The sequence below is a fragment of the Nestor notabilis genome, unplaced genomic scaffold, assembly GCF_000696875.1.
Source record: "Nestor notabilis isolate BGI_N333 unplaced genomic scaffold, ASM69687v1 scaffold23132, whole genome shotgun sequence".
Classification (NCBI taxonomy): Eukaryota; Metazoa; Chordata; class Aves; order Psittaciformes; family Psittacidae; genus Nestor; species Nestor notabilis.
In genome coordinates this window covers 20626-40869 of record NW_009917317.1, presented here as the reverse complement: position 1 = coordinate 40869, position 20244 = coordinate 20626, and the positions used below count along the sequence as shown (strand labels likewise).

The following is a 20244-nucleotide window of genomic DNA, read 5'->3' as shown; positions in this document are numbered from 1 at the left end:
CTCTTCGCAGGCTTGATCCCTACTTTGTTTGCGCTGGCTGCCTGATGAAAGGCGTTCCTGTGTAATGAAATACCCCTGATTAGTTCTGATCAAATAGCAAACTTCCTTTCATCTCGCCTTGCCCCGGCTGAAGGTCTCGGCAGGCAGGCCTCGGCCAGGTGTGCATCGGCTCTTTGTACCCTTGGGAGTCTTATCCCAGGGCTCTGGCAGCGTCCACACGTGCGCGCACACCAGCACCGACACGCATGCGTGCGCACGCATCCTTTAAAGAGCACAGCCAAGTCGTTCGTGTGGACCCGAGCCAAGTAACCCAAAAGTCACAGTTACAGGTTCTCTCCTTGACTGGCTCCATTTTGAAAACCAAAACACAAACCTGACTGGAGGTGGAAGCGGCTGCTTCCACAGGGCTCCCGTTGCTTTGCTCCCGAGTGGGAGATGCATTTCCCTTGCTGGTTTGGCTCTGAGAAGCATGCTCAGGTGTGGGGCTCACCAGTTAGGTCAGTGGGATGGGTTGTGCAAGGATAAAAAGCTCTTGCAGAATCACACCCCAAATTATAGATAGTGTTTGAATCCTGCTTCCTGTGCTGGTGAGTTTGGTTTACCTTGTTTGATCCCTGTTTCCTCCTCCTGCCTGTAAAATGCTTGTGGGGAAGAGCCGGGTGCTGGTGGAGCTGCCCCAGGCTCCCCATGTGAATTGTGCCCCATTTCAGGCTGATGCCTGGTACTGAGGCTCTTGCTGTGTTTGTCCAGTTGATAGCCAGCCCCTAAAGTGAGGGACCTGCTGCTGCTCAGAGCCTTTGCCACCCCAGACTCCAAACAAATGGGACTCTGATGTGGGGAAAACCACATGTCCCCGAGTCCATTTTGGGGACTGTGCCTGGGGTCTGCAGAAGCTCACAAGGTCAGTGTCTCTCTGGAGAAGACTGTGGTGGTTGCGTGACCCACACTGTCTGGTCTCCCCCTTCCCTGCAGAGGAGCAGGGAAGGTGCAGGAAATAGCTTTTGTCATGGAGAGGGTAACTAGATGTGGTGTCCTCGCCTTGGAGAAGAGCTGCCTTCAGAGGGAAGTGTCAGACTGGGGCTGCACTGAAGCAGGCGAGTGGGAAAGGTGTATTGACCGTGTCATTGCAGCGCTGGGGGACACTGTGTGAAGCTGAGCCCACCAGCAACAAAGTCTTTCGCCATAGGTGCACCAGGGAGCGGGGGAGCCCAGGGCAGAAATGCGGATGATTAGATGGATGGCTGATGACAAGGATGGGGATGTGCCATCTGGCAGCCTCCGTGTCTCACTGTGTCCACCCCAGCCTGCCTGAGCATCACGAGGAGCTCGCATGTCCTCCTGACCCAGTGCAGTGTGATGTGCCAGCCAAGCAATACTTAAAACTGTCCACAAGAGTCACTGTTGCTTTATCTAAGGAGCCTCCCTCCATTCTTCCTGCCTGTGAACTGCCTCATTTCCTCACCCCGTGGAGGCTGTGTCCAGGTCTCCATCCGTGATAACTTGCCTCAGAAACACACAGGCAAGGATTAAGACTGCCAAAGAGTATGATGGAGGGTGGTTGGTGTTGCTGCAAGAGCAACCTTTCCCATGTGCTGTCCCACACGGGTTATTTCTGTGCAAGACTCCAGCAGACAGCCCTTACCTTCCCTGGGCTTGGCTCTTTGATTTGCTCGGGGAGCACAGTGTGTGCTTTGGAGATGGGTGGCCCGAATTAACCTCTCTGCAAATGGTTTCCAAGTAACAGCAGTACATGTAGCAAGATAAACTGTGAAGCCCATTTATATTTACCAAGATTGTACTAACCTTTGAAAGGTTGACCTTATGCAAAAAAAAAAACCCAACAACAAACCCCAAAGATAAAGTGGCAAAAACATTTAGGGCATCAGGGGGGTTTGTTGTTGTTTTTAATGCTTTCAGTCTCTGATTACTTCAGCCTTGGTGGTGGTAAACATAAACCTGCTTTCAAGGCAGTCCTGATTTTTGCAGCTGTGGAGCCATTAAATCTTTGCCTGTATTAGCACTTTCAAGGTCAGCCATGATGCAAAACTCAAGGCAGCCCATCAGCTGTGTAAGAGCTGCTAATTGTCTTCATTTACTCTCCTGGTTCCTGCTAACAGACCCAGCAGCAGGGTGTCAAAGCTCCACATTGCTCCTTCAAGGCATCCAGACTGGGGTAGGGAGGGCAGGGGTTGATTTAGCTGTGCTGGCCCCAAGGGTCAAACCATGACCCCTTGGTGGGCGCCGTCCCACACATGATCATCATGTGGCTTGATATTTAAGTCCTTGATCAGAGAACATTTGTGGATCCGAGTGTCTGCTCGGCAGGGCCATCAGCCCCATCACTTGGCTGTGCCTTCTGCTGGTGCTGCCTGGAATTGAGAGTACACTGGGATGTGGGGCTGTGAGGCTTGAGCTGGGGATACTGGAGTCTGTTCCTAGCTGGTAGCTGGTGTTTTCCATCTGTAGGAGGAGTTATGAGTGCCACTTGCTAGTGCTGCCTTGGAGGTCTATTTCTGCACCAAAGCATTGAAGGTGAAGTCAAAGGGAATGAAGATGTGCAGCTCAGGCAGTGACTCTGTGTGTATCCTGTACCTCTGGTGGCTAATGAAGAAGGGAAAACAGAAGTTACAAAATCCACATGGTACTGTTAGGAACAAGAGTTAAGCCTGATGTGTTTCCTCCTTGGTGAACTAAGAATTGTGGTGCTTTCTGTAATGTTCTCCATCCCCAGACTTAGCCAGGACTGCCCCCAGTCCTCTCTCTAAGACCCTCTGCCCCTTCCCAAACCTTGCTGCTGCTGAGGTTTAGGGATTTATGGGGGAGGAGGTTGTTTTCTCCCTTCCCCATTAGCCAGGCAGGGAGAGGAATGAGGAAGGAGCAAGGGTGTCTTTTCATTCTGCTAAATCCTGCAGAACGTGCCTACATGAGACTGTTAAGCTCCTGATCAGTAATTACACGCTGCAGCTCTGCCTTTAATCGGGATAAAAGACTTAAGGAAACTGCTTTGCGCCTGGTCTCTACCTTTTACCTAGAGATTTTATTGCTGTGGATAATAGTAACAGGAACAATGGCAGGAGTTCAGCTCTTGGGTTTGTGTAGGCTCTGGGTGCTCATGCAGCCTTTCCAGCTCCCTTCTGCTTTAGTGCTGCTTCTCTTTCAGCAATTATGTCATGCTGTCTGTAGAAAGTAGGAAGAAGAAGAAAGCAGGGAGGTGTCTGGGCAGACGCTGGGTTGGTTGTGGTTGCAGTGGCCAGTTTCTCTCTTGAGGTCCTAATTCTGCAACTGGCTGAACTTTCCTGGCTGGTTTGTTTGCAGTGGTGTCAGGCACAGCCCCAAGAAAACAAGAGGTTAGGAGATACCTGATGCAAGCCCTGCTGCAATCCTGCCTCCTTATCAGCATCTCAGAGCCCCTAGGGTGAATAACCCCTTGGGAGCGTGTGTGTACTGACAGCTCCATCGCTGTTGGCCCTGGGGACCGGGGCACAGGGTGGCCTCTGCTCAGGGGAGCCACCTCCTGCCATGCAGAGCTTGACCTCAGCCCCCCAGCTTTTGGGACCTCATTGGGTTTTGCACATCAAAATGTAAAAATAACCAGTGAACAGCGTAATAAGTACAGAGCTGAATGTCTGCCTGTGTTGTGTGCTGAGCACACGGTACAGGTTTGCAGAAGTGGGAATGTATGGATGTAATGCTCAACCTTAGTCCTGGTTTTACCAACAGATGTGGGTGAAGTGCCTTTGTTTGTTGGTCTTTCTCGAAACTGGTGCGAGGTCCCAAGATAACCACATTTGCTGCTCTGAAATTGAGGCAATTCCACATTAAGGTGGAAAGCTGTGCTGCGAGCCCCTCTGGGAGTGGGGAGAGCCAGGTTTTGGATTTGAGCTGCCTCATTAATCAGTTCTCATCTTTTCTTTTTCTTTACAGAAACCAGGCAATGCGGAAAAAGTTAATTTTGTACTTTAAGAGGAGAAATCATGCTCGCAAGCAGTGGGTAAGTAATTCCCTTCTACTTCACATGTATAAAGCAGCGTAATTTATTACGTGAGAAAGAAAAGGACATTTCCCACCAGAGAGGTGCTGGCACTCAGTGCTTCTCCTGTTACATTGCTGTGGCATCTCTTATGTTTAAGATAACTCGGATGAAGGAGAGGTGCCTGATCCTGCTGCAGGCAGCACCTCCCTCCAGAAGTATCCCCTGTGGAGCCAACACATGGGGTTGGCTTAATCACAGCGGAGCCCTTCATTGATCTCAGAGAGCCTATTCACAGCGTAAATGTCTATTTTGTGAGTAATTGAACCCAAAGAGAGGTGTGAAACAAGCTGACTGTGCTTCTAATAAATGGTCTGAAGACTGATCTGGCTATTTCCAGCTGACCACAGGGCAATGTTCTAGGAATTTGTGGTTTAAAATAAAGATCCAGCTCTGCGCCAGTTTGTTTCTAGGCAGCTTTGCCTGCAAGATAGTTCCAGCATCCTTTGAGGAGATGGTTCTCAGTTAAGTAAGGGGCAAGGAGGGATTTATTATGAGACTTCAAAGGCATTTGTTGCAAGTCCTTAGTAAATAGAGGAGAAATTTGAAGTGGGATTTACAGAATTACATGGTTTTGTTGCCTGTGGTAGTTGCCAGCAGGAGCTGGGAGGCAAAACCAGTGCAGAAGGGGAAATAGAATCACAGAGTAGTTTGGGTTGGAAAGGACCTTAAAGCTCATCCAGTTCCAACCCCCTGCCTTGGGCAGAGACACCTTCCACTAGAGCAGGTTGCTCCAAGCCCCTGTGTCCAACCTGGCCTTGAACACTGCCAGGGATGGGGCAGCCACAGCTTCTCTGGGAAGAAGCGACCAACAGCCCCACCAGGAAGGTGGATTTTGTCTTTCCATGAAGGCTGATTCAGCTCAGCGCAGGGCTTCTTCACATTTTACATGGAAGGTGCAAATCCTGGTTCCTGACTCACTGTCTGTTCTGGGGCAGGCTCAGGCGCTGGTGTTGCCAGTGGTGCAGGTTTTGTCAGCGGCTTCAGTGCTGGTTTTGGACAGAAATGCTCCAGCTTGGAGGAATTGCTGGAAAAATTCAGAATAATAAGCCTGGGAAGTGGTTTGAAGGCCCTGCCTTTAAAAGTAGCTTTCAGTACTGGTATTTCTGAGCCAGAAATCAAATTATTTTCTTATATATGGTGAATAAGGCATGTTCTTTTCCTTTCCCATGCCTCATTCCCTCCCCCCCACCATTTTATAGCAACCTTCCAAAAGCCACGGATCCTGCACTCCAAAGGCATAGTTGTGTCTCCTGTTTGTATCCAAATCCATGATAAAATTCCTCCCAGGTTTCTAGCAAGGGGCTACAGATCTTATACCTTCAACATGATGCAGTGTGGGCAGTTGGGTGCTGCTCAGGGCACCTTGCCTGCTGCTGCTGTCGACTTGGGCAGTTGTGGGAAGCGGATTGATATTCCCTTCCTCAAAACAGGGATTGTAAAGCATCGTGTGGTTTTACTGGAACCTGAAGGGCAGTGCCCAGGAGCTGCTTTCTGGTGGAAACAGCCGGTTACTGCGCTAAATCTAGAGTGAGTCGTTCTGTTGTGAATATCAAGGAGCTGGGGGAAAAGGTTTAATTAGGCTGCAAGAGCATGGTTCCTAAAATACGGCGTGCAGTGAAGTCGCCTGTCATGCAAAATAGGTGAATTTCTGCCAGCCGGTTTATTCAGTGTCCTTGAAAGGGGATTTTTCAGTTTAGGGAAGCATTTTGCCTATTCTACAAAATAGGCAACATACGGTTGCTGAATTTGCAAAGTGAATACATTTGCTGATTCTGTTTGCAAAATGGGTTCGCTTAGCTATTTTTCTGCCTATTTTGTAGCAGACCCTATTTTTAGCAAAGCCCATCTAGTGCCAGTGTTTCTTTCTGGCTCTTTTACTTTCTGGGGTGTTATCGCTGCCCAGGACTGGCTGGAGCAGGGTCAGAGCTTGGCCCCAACAGGCTCCAGCCCTGGGAGCCCCACCAGAGGATGTGCAGGGCTTCCTCCTGCCTCCACCGAGGTTGGTTGATGTAATTGTCATCAGAGGGGTGATGCTGCAGAGAGAAAAGGGTAAAGGGGGATGTTTTGAGTATAAGACGTTCATCTCCATCAGCCAGGGAATGAAAACTGTGGGGTTCATATAGATATTGGACTCGTTCCTCCTGTTACCTTCACTCTTCCCCTCCTCTCCAACGAGCTGCTCCGTTCCCTGGAGCTGTGAGAGCGTGGGCTGCGGGAGGGCTCGGGCTTGGCACAGCCTACAAACTGCCTTCAGCTGCTATGGCAGCGTTACTATTCATCCATTTTTAGACACGCATGTCAAGTCCGATTTGGCTTGCCATCACTTACTTGTGTGATTGAGAGGCTGATGGGCTGGTGAGCCCGGCCGGGAAGGGGGGCAGAGGAAGCACCGATGCTAAAAGCTGGCACAGATGATTGCTCAGGAACGGACACGTTCGCTTAAGGCTGCTCAGAGGATGCTTAAAGAAGAAGGAATAGACTCCTAAAGTGCCTGACCAGGAGCTTCTCCTGGTGATCGAGCTGTGAAGATCTAGGGAATGCACAGTGCTCTAAGGTGCCTGTAATTTTGGCTTTCGAATGATGGCAAAAGATTGCAGGGAGGATGTATCCCAGCTGGACCAAAAAGCGCTAGACAGGGATGCTGCAGCCCAGCCCCGCTGTGGTGGGGTTTGAAACTTGAGTGGCAGGGAAGATCTCTTTGCCCCATAGTGGGAAGGGGCTTTAAGAAAGCAGATGCAAGCTAGAAGTGCTCAGCCAGTCCGTAACAAAGCCATGCTCTTGCAGGGCTGAGCTGTGTGAGTGGGGAGCTTTGGTCCTGCCCACCCTGCTGCTGGGGTGTGAGCTGCTGGGGAAATCAGCAGCGTGACGTTGACGTTGCTTTTTCTATCTGCAAATATCAGTTCCTTAAAAGAGGAATTCTGCATCAAGCTTTCATCGAGTTGTCCCAAAGAGTGCAGGAAAAGGAAGAAAAAGAACTGGCAGTGAAGCAGCCTGGCGGCCGTGCCAAGTGGCAGCAATGTGGGACCCAGCACCAGCTCATTCCCACGGGGAGCAAAAGACCTTTCAAAGCCTCGAAGCTTCTCACCAGACCAAGCCCTCCTCGTGCTGGGCCGTCCCCTGGCTGTGCCATAGGCTGGCACACAGTACAGAGCACCCGCTGCATCCCAGCACTGAGGCTTCATAAACTTTGCAGGGTATTTTTGCTCTGAAAGCAGGAGGCTGGAGCAGATTTGCTGGCAGGATGGGAGCTCTTGTGTTCAGGGGTCTGAGAGCATCACTCCAGGAGGGGTAGGAATGCAGCAGCTGGGATTTCTCTGAGCTGTCGCCGTTTGTTGGCATTACCTATAGCATGAGATTTCCCTTGGTGGCATTTAGGGCATTTTTATTCTTGTTCTCATTCCTCACTTCCATCTTTTGGCTGTTTCCTTTAGCTCCTCTAGCCAAAACCCAAGCATCTCCTGTGCATCCCTGTGGGGTGGGAAAGCCTCTGGCTCTGGGTGTGCAAATGGGATTTAGTTTATTTGGGGAGGGGCAGTATTAGTCCACATCAGCTGCAGGGTTTGAGGAGCTTTGTCCACCCCACGTTATTGTTGAGGTGCCTCCAAAAGGCCATGGGGATCACAGGATGTGCTGCTGCACTTGGGTTATTGCCTGGTCCAGTGCCGGTGCCGAGCTGCCTGTTCTGGAAAGCAGAACGACCTGGGGTTTGCCATTGGTGGTTTTGCAGAGTGACATCTGCTTTCACTTCCTGATCTGGGGCATAGAAGGCATTTGTTTCACTCAGACTGAAACCTTAAAACCCCCTCTGGTCACATAGCTGCTTTCACGTGAGGCTGGACACCATCACTCCATCACTCTGCTCCATCATTCCATCACTCTGCTGCAGCCATCAGGGACCATGGCTGGGCATCAACTTGGTGTGGACCTCGCCTGCCCATTGGCATTCTCTTCCAGGAAGAGAGTGGCCAGAGGAGCGATTAGGGGCTGGTTTGGGGAGGCTCATTTGTGTTTTAAGTGATATTTCAATGTCATGGTTGCCGGCCAGTCCTATCAATATGAGGCAGAAGTGCAGTGCTGGACCTGTGCTGTGTAGCTGGGTGGGTGTGCCATGAGGACATCACCCAGGAGGACCTGGCATGGAAACCCCATGCAGAGCCTGGGTTTGCCATCAGTGGGGATGTGCTCATCCTGCTTCTGGGCCGAAAAGGAGGAGCAGCACTAGAGAAATGCTCCTGCTTTCCAGGATGGTGGAGGAGCTGGTGGCATCACCACAGTGTGTGGCCTCAGTCAGCCATGCTGGGTGAGAGTCCTGCTTCACCAAACATGCTGGGGCTGGAAGGGCAAAGCCTGAGGGTACCTGATGGCCTATTTTGAGCATTTACCCTGGGTTTGATCACAGACCCTGGAGCATGTCCGTGTCCTAATGAACCATATTCCTTTAAGCACCATGACTCAACGCTCAGCCTGAGCAGCCATCGAGGGACAGGCCTGGAGGAGCTGCCCTTCCCAGGCACGTCTCCTGAGCTCCCTCTCTCCCTCTGCCCTTTCAGGAACAGAAGTTTTGCCAACGTTATGACCAGCTGATGGAGGCCTGGGAAAAAAAAGTGGAGCGCATTGAGAATAACCCACGGCGCCGCGCCAAAGAGAGCAAAGTGCGGGAATACTATGAGAAGCAATTCCCGGAGATCCGGAAGCAGCGGGAACTGCAAGAGCGCATGCAGAGGTTAGAGGAGAAGCGGTAGGAAGGGGCTGAGCTGGTATCAGACAGCCTTTCTCTTTTCTTTGGGGATGGGCATGGGGATTGTTTGTGGGAGGAGTGGGCTGGGATGGCTCAGTCCCTTTTCTCCCTGTCTGGTCAAAGCAGAAGCCAGCAGACAAGCAGCTTTGCTGCTTTTCCCCCAAGGTCGCTCAGCACAGAGGCCAAGAGAGAAGGAAGAATGTCAGGAATGTGGTTGCCTGTCTCCCCTTTGCTGCTGACCTGCCAGCTGGCCACGCTGGAGCAAGGGGCAGCTCTCCTGTGCTGGCCGGCTGGCTGGGATGGTGCTAACTGCTGCCTTACTGGTGGGCCCAAACTAAGATGTACAAGACTTGCAGATGCATTTGGCCATGCTGATGATTTAATACATGCACATGCTTTGATCAGAGCATGGGCAGGGATGAGAAACATCTGCAGAAGTTATAGGAATGACTACAAATGGTACGAAGTGAGCAGAATGTCCTCTGTCTGTCCCATCCCCTGTCCAGTTTTTCATCCTCATTGGAAGCACAATTCGAGGTCATGTTTCTTGCCAGAAGGAGACATAAATTCATGATCTCACTATCCTTCCCGTTTCAGTCCCAGGATCTTGCCCAGGGATAGCTGATGTGTGCAGAACCCAAATCCCTTTGCCAGCATCCCATCCTTATGCCCCACTAACAGCTAGATGGGTCCAAACTTCCTAATCGGTGGCTTTATTTTGTCTTAAAGAGACGGGGAGAAATGGTACTGAGAAAGGAATGTTTTAATTTGTTACCTGCTTAATAAGAAAAGTTTTAATTCCCTGGGACATGTGGCTGTTACATTGAGTGATACTGGGGGGGGATAGATGTCAGTGGCTGGTTTTGATTTAAAACTTCCCACAGCATTTGCAAACCAGATGCAGTGGCACAGTGCTAATGGCTTGGTGCTAATGATGATGCCTTTATGCTGTTGCTGTGGTGTAATGAGCAGGAGAAAATACAGGGGAGAATATGGTTGGGTATGAAATGTCCTTCTGTTGTAGCATTCCAGGAGGTTGGCACAGGTAAGGAAGGTGGTTTGAGGCTCTTGGCCTGTGAGCCTAAACCTGGGGATCACAGAGGATGGTGCTGTCAGAGCCCATCAGGCTGCAGCAGGCAGGCACCATCCCTGCAGCATGGGATGAGGTGGTATGGATGGGGTATTGGATGAGGCCGTGATGGGGGTCAGCAAGGAGGACAATAGGGCTATTGAGTTGTCACAAATGTGTTTTGCTGCTTATGAAATGGAGCATCAGTGTCTGAGTGTTTCACTGCCCTTTCCCAGCAGGGTAGGACAGAGGGGCAGCGGCGGGCTCTCCATGTCAGCTGCACGCAGCGAGCATGAGGTGTCAGAAATCATCGACGGGCTCTCTGAACAAGAGGTGAGACCAGGTTGTCCTTTCTCCTCCTCTTCACTCCTCACTCCACTCTTCTCTGAGGAAGACAAGAGAGTACGACCAGGTCCCACAGTGAAATCGGATACAAATCCCACTAAGTTCAGGCCACACTGAGGTTGGGGAGGATGCCGTGATGCTTAATACGCTTTCTAGACAGGATCCAAAGTGAGGTGTTCATTTAATACCCAGCAGCATCTTTCCAGCCACCCAAGACAGGCAACAGGGCTGTGGAATGATTTTTTAGGAGCAAAGCACCTCAGGAGCTGGTGGCAGTGGGTAGGATTTATCAGCATTCAACTGCCTCTTGGGGACCTGAAACCTCAGGATGCTGCTCATCCCGGGTAGCACGCCACAAACCTCCTGGCCGTTGGTTTAAACTGGAATTGGAGGTGGGAAGGGAAAGGAAGTGAGCCAGCACCCTGGCTGCTGGGTGGAGGGGTTTTTCTGTTTCGTTTCATTTTGTTTTGAATGGGTTGTGTGGCTCGACACAGGGGAATCCTATGGAATGAATGGTTTGTACGTGAGCCAGTTGGCCCACATCTTCTGGGAGTGCTCCATTCATCTTGAAACATCCCCGTGACCTTGGCTTCGTTTGGATCTGGTTTCACAAGGGTTCCACTCTCTTGGCACAGAGGCGAGCTGCAGTGAATGGATTGCGTTTGGGAGGGGAGAGCAGCCATTGCCCAGCAACAGCTGAGATGTTTGCAGCCTTTGCACCACGGGTCGCTCCCTGCCCTGGGTCCCAGGCAGTTGCTGCTGGCCAGTGAAGGCAACGACCTGGAGGACACGGATCTCGGAAGCAGAGAGAAATTTCACAGCTCTGCAGGTGTCATGGCCAAGAGGAGTGTTAGATGATTGCCTCCAACCTCCTGCGCAGTGAGCGTGCTGCTGAACTGCACCGTGATGGCCTTCTGCTGAGCACAGGGCACTGCTGTGCTTGTCTCAGAGGAGCTTCCAGCCCTTTCACAGGGTAGGAAGGAGAAGGGAGGTGAGAGCCAGGGAGCATTGCTGGAGGCAGGGGCCAGCTCTCTGCCCCAGCACATTGCTGGGGAGAGGAGCGAGGTCTGGCTGCCTGCTGCAGGGTGTCTCTGCACCCTGACACCCTTCCAGGCACAGGGAGAGGCCCTGCTGCAGGCACTGCTCCTGCCTGCTGCCTCTCTGCTGCCCTGGCTTTCTCCTTTTGGCTGGGTCACTCTGCGGCTGCCAGGGTAGATGCTCTGGCTGCGAGCTGTCCCTGACCTCCCACGATGAGATGGCACCCCCAGGGCATCTGAGCAGACGGTTGCTAAATGAGAGGCATCCTAGTGAGGGTGAGGAACGTGATGGGATGAGTTGAAATGTTCCTCTGTGTGCAGAGAGCTGTGTTTTAGGGAGAGGAGGATGGGCCTGATCAGTCACAGCAGGGAAGCAGAGTGGTGCTGGGCAGGCCTGGTTGTGGAAAGGATTGGACATTACTCTTATCCCAGGAACCAGCATCCAGCTGTAAATTAAATTAACAGCACATGAGACCTGGCCTTCCTGGGTTAAGGGTTGGAATTTATATCTGACCAGTGCCATTGCAGGGCACAGGGAGGACTCAAAGTGGTGGTGTTGTTAGCAAAGAAAGAGGGTGATCAGAGCATCCCCCTGTGCCAGGGGACCAGCAGTAGCTCAGCCAAAGGGACTGTCCCAGTGTTGGGGCAGGGGACAGCAGAAATGAGACATCACATTGGCCACTCTGTTGCAAATACTTAAGGAAACCAGCGTGCCCAGTCTGTCCTGTCCGTGTGTGCAGCCAGGGTTCTCGATGAACTTTGTGCTTGAATAGGATGGAATAAAGGCATCAGATTATGTCTCAGGATGTTGCAGTGAGAGGAAAGACAGGAATGATGGCCCTGTTACAGTGACATTTGCAGCCTCCTGGAACAATATTAGGTTTCCTGTGGAATGGAAACACGACGTCTCCCTCTGCCCTCCCTTTCAATAGACTGCAGAGCTGATCTGCTTCCCTTGGAATTTGGGGTGGGGGGCCGAACCCCTCCATGTGGCCATGGGTTTCATGGCTGGAAGAGGTTTGCATTCCCTGTGCCACTGCTGCTTTGACTTGTCTTGGTCATGGTCAGGAGCTTTTTTGCTTAAGTCAGACATTTCCACACGGTATCTTCAAGCCTTTCATTTCGAACTGAAAGATAATTATTTTCTGGCTGACAGCAATAGCCTCTTTCAGCACTTAATTTACAATTACTCCAGCAATAAAGCTGTCTGGTGCTTGCTTTTGAATTCTCCTGCTCCTCCGCCTGTCCTTTCCTCTCGAACATCTGTCCCCTTTGGTCCCACGGGCCCATGGTGCTGACCAACTGTTCTCTCTGCTTTCCCCAAAGAACCTGGAGAAGCAGATGCGCCAGCTCGCCGTCATCCCACCCATGCTCTACGATGCTGACCAGCAGCGCATTAAATTCATCAACATGAACGGCCTCATGGATGACCCCATGAAGGTCTACAAGGACCGGCAGGTGATGAACATGTGGAGCGAACAGGAGAAGGAGACCTTCCGGGAAAAGTGAGTGTGTGTAGCCCTTGGGAAGTGCAGGCAGGACCCGTGCAATGCTTTGGCCAGAGCCCCAGCTTGCTGAGGCACGCGTTTCCCAAAGGAAATGGATTTTCCCCAAGGATACAGCCATAATCTCTGTGTTGCCTTGGGCCTGAGCACAGGGTGATGCAGCTGCACAGAAAACTCGGGTCTTTTTGTATGGTTGGTGTGGTCGTGTGCCTGAGCAGAGCTGCTGCTCATGGCAGGGTGAGAACTAGAAGTTTTTCTGCTTCTGCATCCCCCATCAGCCAGCTTAAGGATAACACCAGCGAAACCCAGTGCTCCATACGCTCATCTGATTTTGGGTTTACGTGCTGTCCTTTGGGCGCTGCGTGTCCAGGGGGATTCTCAGGGCTGTCAACATCCGACTCCCCCATGTAGACCCCCTCAGGCTGCAGCTTCCAGCTGGTGCCAGTCCCTCGGCACTCCATCCTGCTGTCTGCAGGATTTGCCACCGGCTGCTGTTTCCATGGATGCATTCCCACATCAGACACATGCAAACTCTGGCTGCGGTGCTTTCCCTGTTTGCAAGCAGTGCTGGAGAACAGCTTCACTTTATCAGCTGAGATCACTTGGGGGATTGTTGATCCCTTGGGTACCACTGTGCTGTCAGCCAAGCTGTGGGTCATGGCTTAGTCTCACATCCAGACTCCCCTGTATTTCATAGCCCAGCGGGGACCCAAATGTGTGCATGGAGAGGACTAGAGCATCCTTGGTGCCCCAAATGTACCATATGTGTCTGTAAAAGCACAGCTGGAGTTCAACTCCACCTCGCTGCTGTGGACATGAGGGACATGGAGGTATGTGGGTGCATCACAGCCACCTCATCCCTTGCAGCAGCAGTGCCTTAATCTGGCCTCCATACGATCATGGGATAACTCCATGCATAAGCAGCAGGCCCACAGCCAGCCATGCTGGAAGCTTCTCCATGTCCAGGATCCCTCCTCCTGTCCCTGCTTGTGACGACTCCTGTTTGCTGCTGAAATAACTAATTGCCAAGACAGACCGAAAGAGAACAAAACAAGCAAACCGCCTCCAAGCCTTTGGTAGAGGAGAATCCTCATTACTAATTAGCCTTAAAATGTGACACCCCAAACAGCAAGGCTTGCCCGCAAATGACGCAAAGACTAATTGCTTGGTCTTTAATGGCGGGGCCGTGCCTGGCTAATGGGGCTGGAAGAATCCACACCCAGCTCATGCATCCTGCTGTGCACGGTGGTTTCTGTGTCATCACTGTGGGTGATGCAGAGCTTGAGGCATAAATACAGCAGGATTTCAGGGCTCTCACAAAGCTCATTTGAAGAGATTGGTACTTAGGAGCTGTAAGGAGGGCCACAGGTCCTGCCCCAGCTCCCACCCCAGTCCCAGTGTGTGGGTAGCTGAGCTGCCTGGTGTGCTGCAGCTTCTAGCCTGGGTTTTTGAAGTGAACCAGAGTTGTGTCATCTGTGACTGTGACCCAGAGCTGGCCTCTTCCTGGGACCATGAAAACCTGATGCAACCTTTTATTCAGCCCTCATGGTGAGGGCTCTTGGGAGAAAACAGCCAGGCACTGCAAGGCTGACAAGCTCCAGGTCTGAACTATCGTAGCTGTCAAAACGTAACCACGAGCAAGAGTCTGATTTGATTTGCTTCTGGGCAAGATTTCAGATCTCTCTATTGAGAGCTTATCACCAGCCTGCTCCGAGGGGGGCCGTGGTTTGCTGACGAAGGCTGTTCAGGCCCTTGGTCCTGCTCAGGCATCAAGGCCTTGTTGTGCTGGGCACCAGGAGAACACAGCGTCCGTCCCTTGTTATGGGGACACAGTCTGGCTTATGAAAAACAATGTATTGTTGTCTGCATTGCTCACAATGCTCTGCTAGCATCACTGATAACATGGCCTTGAAAACCCTGTCTGTTGGATTGTGCTGGGTACAGCTCTATCTCTGTGCTCTGATTCCAGCCTGTCTGAGCAGCCCAGCTCTTATCTTTCCCCTCATCCCCAGCATTTCTGTTTTCTTTTTTCTTGCTTATTCACATGTCTTTGGCATCTCTCTTGGTGTCTGTATTATATCTGGGGGGTAACTTTTACCCTTCAAGACGCTCAGTGGTAGAAAGGCTACAGCTGCCTGTGGAATAGAGACTGGGGACCACATTAAGCACCCACACCACAGCTTACCCACCTCTTCCCTTTGATCCATTTCTATGGGGCACAGAGCTGGCAGCTCCACAGAGCTGACAGACCACATTGGGCTGACCCTGGTCACTCCGCTCCTGGAGGAAAAGCCCATGCTGGTGGCAGCCTCTCCACCATGGCCAGTGCTGTGCTCCAGCCTGGAGCAAACTCACCACTCCACGGGGTCCCTGTGCTTTGGTGATGCACTGGTTAACCATCCTTCTGCCAGCAGGAGCTCCTGCCAAGAGCTTGCTGGCCTGAGGTGCTTCCCCACCAGCTAGGCAAAGAGATTTGTTGGAGGAGACATCTCTGTGCCTGGGGACATCTTCCCCCAGTGGGTGATGCACCCTCCTGGGCTGCCGGAACCAGGGGCAAGCCTGCTGACAGCTCCTCTGCTTGCTGGGCAGGAGGCAGCATTCCTCAGAGCCACTGTGGCACTGGGGATCTCTTGAGCAACTCAGCAACGTGGCAGCTTCCTCCTGGGGTTTGGGTTTCCCTTCCTGTCCTCTGCAGCTGCTCCTGACAGCCCAGCCAGGCTTGGGGTCCTGCTCAGCAGCAGGGGCACCCCCAGCCAGTGCTTCGGCATTGACAGTGATTCTTCACCCTTCCCTTGCCAAATCCTGAAGCCTCAACCATGTGTGCAGCTGCCCTCTGTGCCCATCTGCCATTGGTATGGGCTTGGGTGGCGCTGGGATCAGGCTGTTGTGGGGCAGCCCCACTGCCCTCTCCCACCCTGTGATGAACATCTGCTCATCAGAGCCGCTGACCAGCCCGGCTCCACTGGGCTATATTTGAAGTTCCTGTCTTTCTGGGAAGCTGAGCAGCACACAAGTATTTTCTCAAACCCCTGAGTCCCTCAGGGAGCTGCCCTTGCTGCTCCAGGCACATAGAGCATGGCAGCCCAGCTGCAAGGGGGTCAGAGCCAGAGCCCATGCTAACCCTTTTCCTCTCACTCCTTCAGGTTTATGCAGCATCCAAAGAACTTCGGCCTGATCGCATCCTTTCTGGACAGGAAGGTAAGCATCCCTGCCTGGCTTTAACCTGCCTCACGCTGTCTCTTCTCCATCACATGTCTCCCCTTGGTGCTGAGAGCATGGCAGCCCAGCTGCAAGGGGGTCAGAGCCAGAGCCCATGCTAACCCTTTTCCTCTCACTCCTTCAGGTTTATGCAGCATCCAAAGAACTTCGGCCTGATCGCATCCTTTCTGGACAGGAAGGTAAGCATCCCTGCCTGGCTTTAACCTGCCTCGCGCTGTCTCTTCTCCATCACATGTCTCCCCTTGGTGCTGGGCCAGCCAGTGGATGCTGGGCACCTGTGGGTGGTGGTGGCTCAGAGCCCCAGGCATGGTCCAGATGCCTCCTGGCTCCCTACAGAGACAAGGGACTGAGTCAGCTTCAGGGAGCTCAGAGCCGGGAGATGTGTGAACGCATCCAGCCTGGCTCGTAGGCGTTGCAGCCCTCTGTGATCTGCCTGGGGAGCTGCTTCCCAGCACCTCCTGGAGCATCTTGCACCAGCCAGGCTGTCACATGGCGGGGTGGGTACCCAGCTGCCCAGCACAAAGCAGAGGGGTCCCCTCTTTGCTCAGGTCAGGGATGTTGAGGGTGGGCTGAGTCCCAGTTCTTCCAGCTGTTTGGGTTGGTGTCATGTAAGCACACACACCTCCCCTTGGTGTTTAGCTCACAAGAGGGCCTGACCTTTCCCAAGCCTCTGTGTTGTGCTTCTGGGACTTTGCCTTTTTAATGATGGAAGAAAGGTTTGAAAAAGAGATCTGAAGGAAGAGCGAGTCTCTGTTCCCATTCTGAGCAAGGCCAGGTACCTTCTGTGGAACTAGTCATATGGGCAGATCCTGGACAAACAGCCTGGAAAGACGGTCATGGACCAGGTGCTTTCCTGAGCAGGAAGCATTTGAGAGCTGCTGCTCCTCAGGTCCCTGTAGTTAGCTGCATCCTCTACCCATCTCATGCAGTGTTTCATCCACACAGTGTCCAACCCCTCTGCTTTCAGGGGGTGACCTGCAGAGGTCCCGTCCACCCTAAGTTATTCTCTGATTCGGCATGATTCAGGCTGGGGAAATAATTTATAAGGCCTTGCCATTCCTGTCCAAAGCAGCAAGCAAGCAAAGGCCAGCAGCAACCTTGTGCTGCTGCTGTTGCTGTAAGATCCCGAGCTCTTTCCAGCCTTTCCCACTTGCTAAAGCCGAAAGCGGTGGGACTTGGATGATGCTCACAATCCAGCCTGTGTTCCAAGCTGTAAAATGTCTTCTAATTTTATTTGTACTCATTTGTAAATCAGGCTGTAATTATGATACAGAACACATCCATTATCCTGTTGGAGAGAGATGCAAAGTATGGCTCAATGTAATGAATTAATAGATTTTTAAATTGCATTATAAAAAATAGTGATCTTAGCCCTTGGAACAGATGACTGTAAGTTTTTGTGTTCGTGTGTGTGTGTATAATCAGGGCTAGATTAGAAAGAGATCCAATTAACACTTTAAAAGTTGCAATCTGTTTTTGCACATGGTTCCACTCCTTGCACAAGGATAGGGAGAGCGCAGTCCCTGGGAGCACGCAGCAGCACCCTGCTCCTGGGTGCTTCCAGGCATGATGGGTCTGTTCATGCAACCATTGACCCTGGGTATGAAGGTGTAGCCCAAGACCAGTGTTCAGGTACCCAGACAGTTCAGGAAAGGATTTTTCCCAGCATGGAACACTCTGTTCTGCTTAGGATCAGGATATGTCCCAGCAATGGTTCCTTGTTTTCCTAATGTGTCCAATCTGGGATGGTGCTTATAGACTTGAAGTTGGGATGGTGGCCCCTGCATGCCAGGATCTCAGTCTGACCATGAGAAAGTCGAATGAACTCGAGCCAGTGAGCTTAACATCTGGAAATAGCACCAGCTGACAGTTGCATGGCAGGTTGTGCCTCACATAACCACGACAGAGGGTGACAGGCAGCTCTCCTGCTTCTGCCTTTAGTTGCCACTGTCATCTGCCGTCAGCCCTTCCCCGTGCTCGGTGTCTAACATTGGGTGCTCTCTGCTCTGCACCCCATCTCCATCTCAGCATGCCTGTGGGATGGCCCCACTCTGTCCCTTGGAAGAGCTCAGCATTTTTACTAGGACAACACATGTTGCCCCCTCTTCCAGCTCTGAAGGGCTTGGGGAGGGAGGTGTTTGGGCTGCACATGTCCGGAAGCAGCAGAAGACCTGCCGATGGCAGGGCCTGAACGCTGCTCCTGGAAGTCTGCGCCCTGATGGTGCAATGGGATGTGGCCTGCTGTTCCCTGACTCGCTGTGTCCTTGCAGACGGTGGCAGACTGTGTCCTCTATTACTACCTGACCAAGAAGAATGAGAACTACAAGAACCTTGTAAGAAGGAATTACCGGCGGCGCGGGAAGGGCCAGGTAAGAGCTGGAGGAGTGCATGGAAACGTCGGGCTGAGCGCTTTGCACTTGCAGCTTCTCAGCAGCACATTCTGAGAGCACCCCAAATGCTGCTTTCCTTCCCTCCCCACATGGAGGTCCTGCTTGCAGACTGCGATAGGGCTGTGGTTTTGCTTTGTGTAGCTTTTCAGAACATGCTGTTTTCTGGCGGTTGATGTTTGTCCGTTCCCATGCCAAGGTCACAGTAGCTTTCAAAAAGCAAATAACAAACCCAAGATGCTTGAGAAAGGGGATGGAGTGAATGCAGAAAACCTGGCTGCGTGTCAGGAGTAGCACAGGGTTGCCCGTGCAGCCTGTGGCTCTGGGTAAGAACCAAGTGCAGCCTCTTCTCCCTCCCCTCTGGAGACAGCAGCCAGTGTGCTGATGGGGATGGGGCTCTCAGGTGCTGGGCTGGGGTGCTTCTGCCTTGCACCTATGTGAAGAGGAGAAAGCTGGGTGGCTATGACTTCTGGTGACGCATGAGCAGAGGCGTATATGTCTATCTGAAGTGCTGGAGGGTGTCTGAAGTCCTTTCGGGGGCTGGCAGATTTGGTGCTGTAGCTGAAGGAGACCCTTAACCCTTTGGATAAGGACCGAGCAGGTTCCTAGGACACCATGAGATGCTGGGCGTAGGTGACCGAATCAACCCTTGGCCGTTACCGTGGCCAAGACAGAGATCTAGACATAACCATGCCAGTGTTGCTGCTGATACCGCAATAGCCAGATAAGTGCTAACCTCTTGGCCAGGTACCTTGTCCCTGAAAATGCTTTCAGCCAGAGGAAGGTCCAGCTGGTGGATCCACAGGTCCATGAATGAACAATTATCCATGTCATGAGGAGAGGTGACCACAAAGGAAGTATCTTTCCAGATAACATGGGGATAGGGATGGAAAAACTGGCCTGGCCTGTGCCACCACTGACATCAGTGGCTCCTCATGCTGCATGGCCATAAAAAGCAGCACTTGGGTCGAGGTCCTGATTGGGAGGCAGATAGGTAGCCTCACTCCAATTTGATTTCTGCAGCATTAAGACAGCATTAAGAATAGCTAGCACATGACGAATGTCATGGACAGGGCCCAATTTTCCCTTCTTTTTTTCAGACACATTAGAGATGGATAAAGCCCTATTAGATTATCCAGTCCCTCTCCCAGCAAACACAGGGTGGTTCCCTCCAGTACATTTTTATAGTGTTTACCATGGTCTGTTTTGTTAGATCACAGCAACTGGAACATGAGGCCACATTTGTTTCTTGTTAGCAGTGGAGACATTTAGCACAGCAAATTCTGGTTTCAATGTGAAGTTGAGCAAGTGTGGAGGGAGAGAGGCAACCTAATGCTCTGCTCTGCATCTACCTACCTCCCCTTGTGGCCACAGACCTGCTTTGGCATACACCCAGCAGGTACTATGTGTGTTTTGGGGTTTAAAAGTGTCCAAAGCATCACTAACTGCAGTATTTGCCAGGGTGCTTTCCCCAGTTTAGGAGTCTGGTCCAGCCTGGGCAATGGAGATCGTGTGCTGCTGTTTGGAGCCTCATTCAGTGCCAGCCTTTGGGAGCAGGGACTTACTGCATCCCATAGTACTTACCTTACAACTGTAGTAAAAGGCAGGACTGTTTTTGCAAGCAGGGCACAGCAATATTAGTAACTCATTAAGAGTGAGGCTGAAGGGAGCAGATTGCACGTCCCTGTAACCTCACAGTCTGGGCTGTGCTGGGGAGCAGCGGTGTTGGGCTGATATTATTAACCCAGTCTCAGCCACCAGAGATGGTGACAGGATGAAGGACAAGAGACATGGTGGGACAGCGTGGGGATGGGCAGCATGCAGGGAGAAAACAGGGCTGTGAACTGTCTTCCTGCAGCATTGGGAGACATGGGGCTGTGTTCCCAGCACTCCTCATGCTCCAAGCACAGG

General features: G+C 51.9%; 1 protein-coding gene across 1 annotated transcript in view; it reads left to right on the top strand.

Annotated features, from left to right (window-relative positions):
- Window positions 1-20244, top strand: part of LOC104401566 (nuclear receptor corepressor 2-like) — a gene marked incomplete at both ends in the record, with an annotated part of 64107 nt that overhangs the window by 28627 nt on the left and 15236 nt on the right. The window contains 6 exons of the mRNA XM_010009173.1: window positions 3925-3991; window positions 8584-8756; window positions 10080-10173; window positions 12549-12727; window positions 15871-15925; window positions 18217-18315. Of these exons, the coding sequence (XP_010007475.1) occupies window positions 3925-3991; window positions 8584-8756; window positions 10080-10173; window positions 12549-12727; window positions 15871-15925; window positions 18217-18315 (667 nt within the window). The remainder of the gene's footprint in view (window positions 1-3924; window positions 3992-8583; window positions 8757-10079; window positions 10174-12548; window positions 12728-15870; window positions 15926-18216; window positions 18316-20244) is intronic.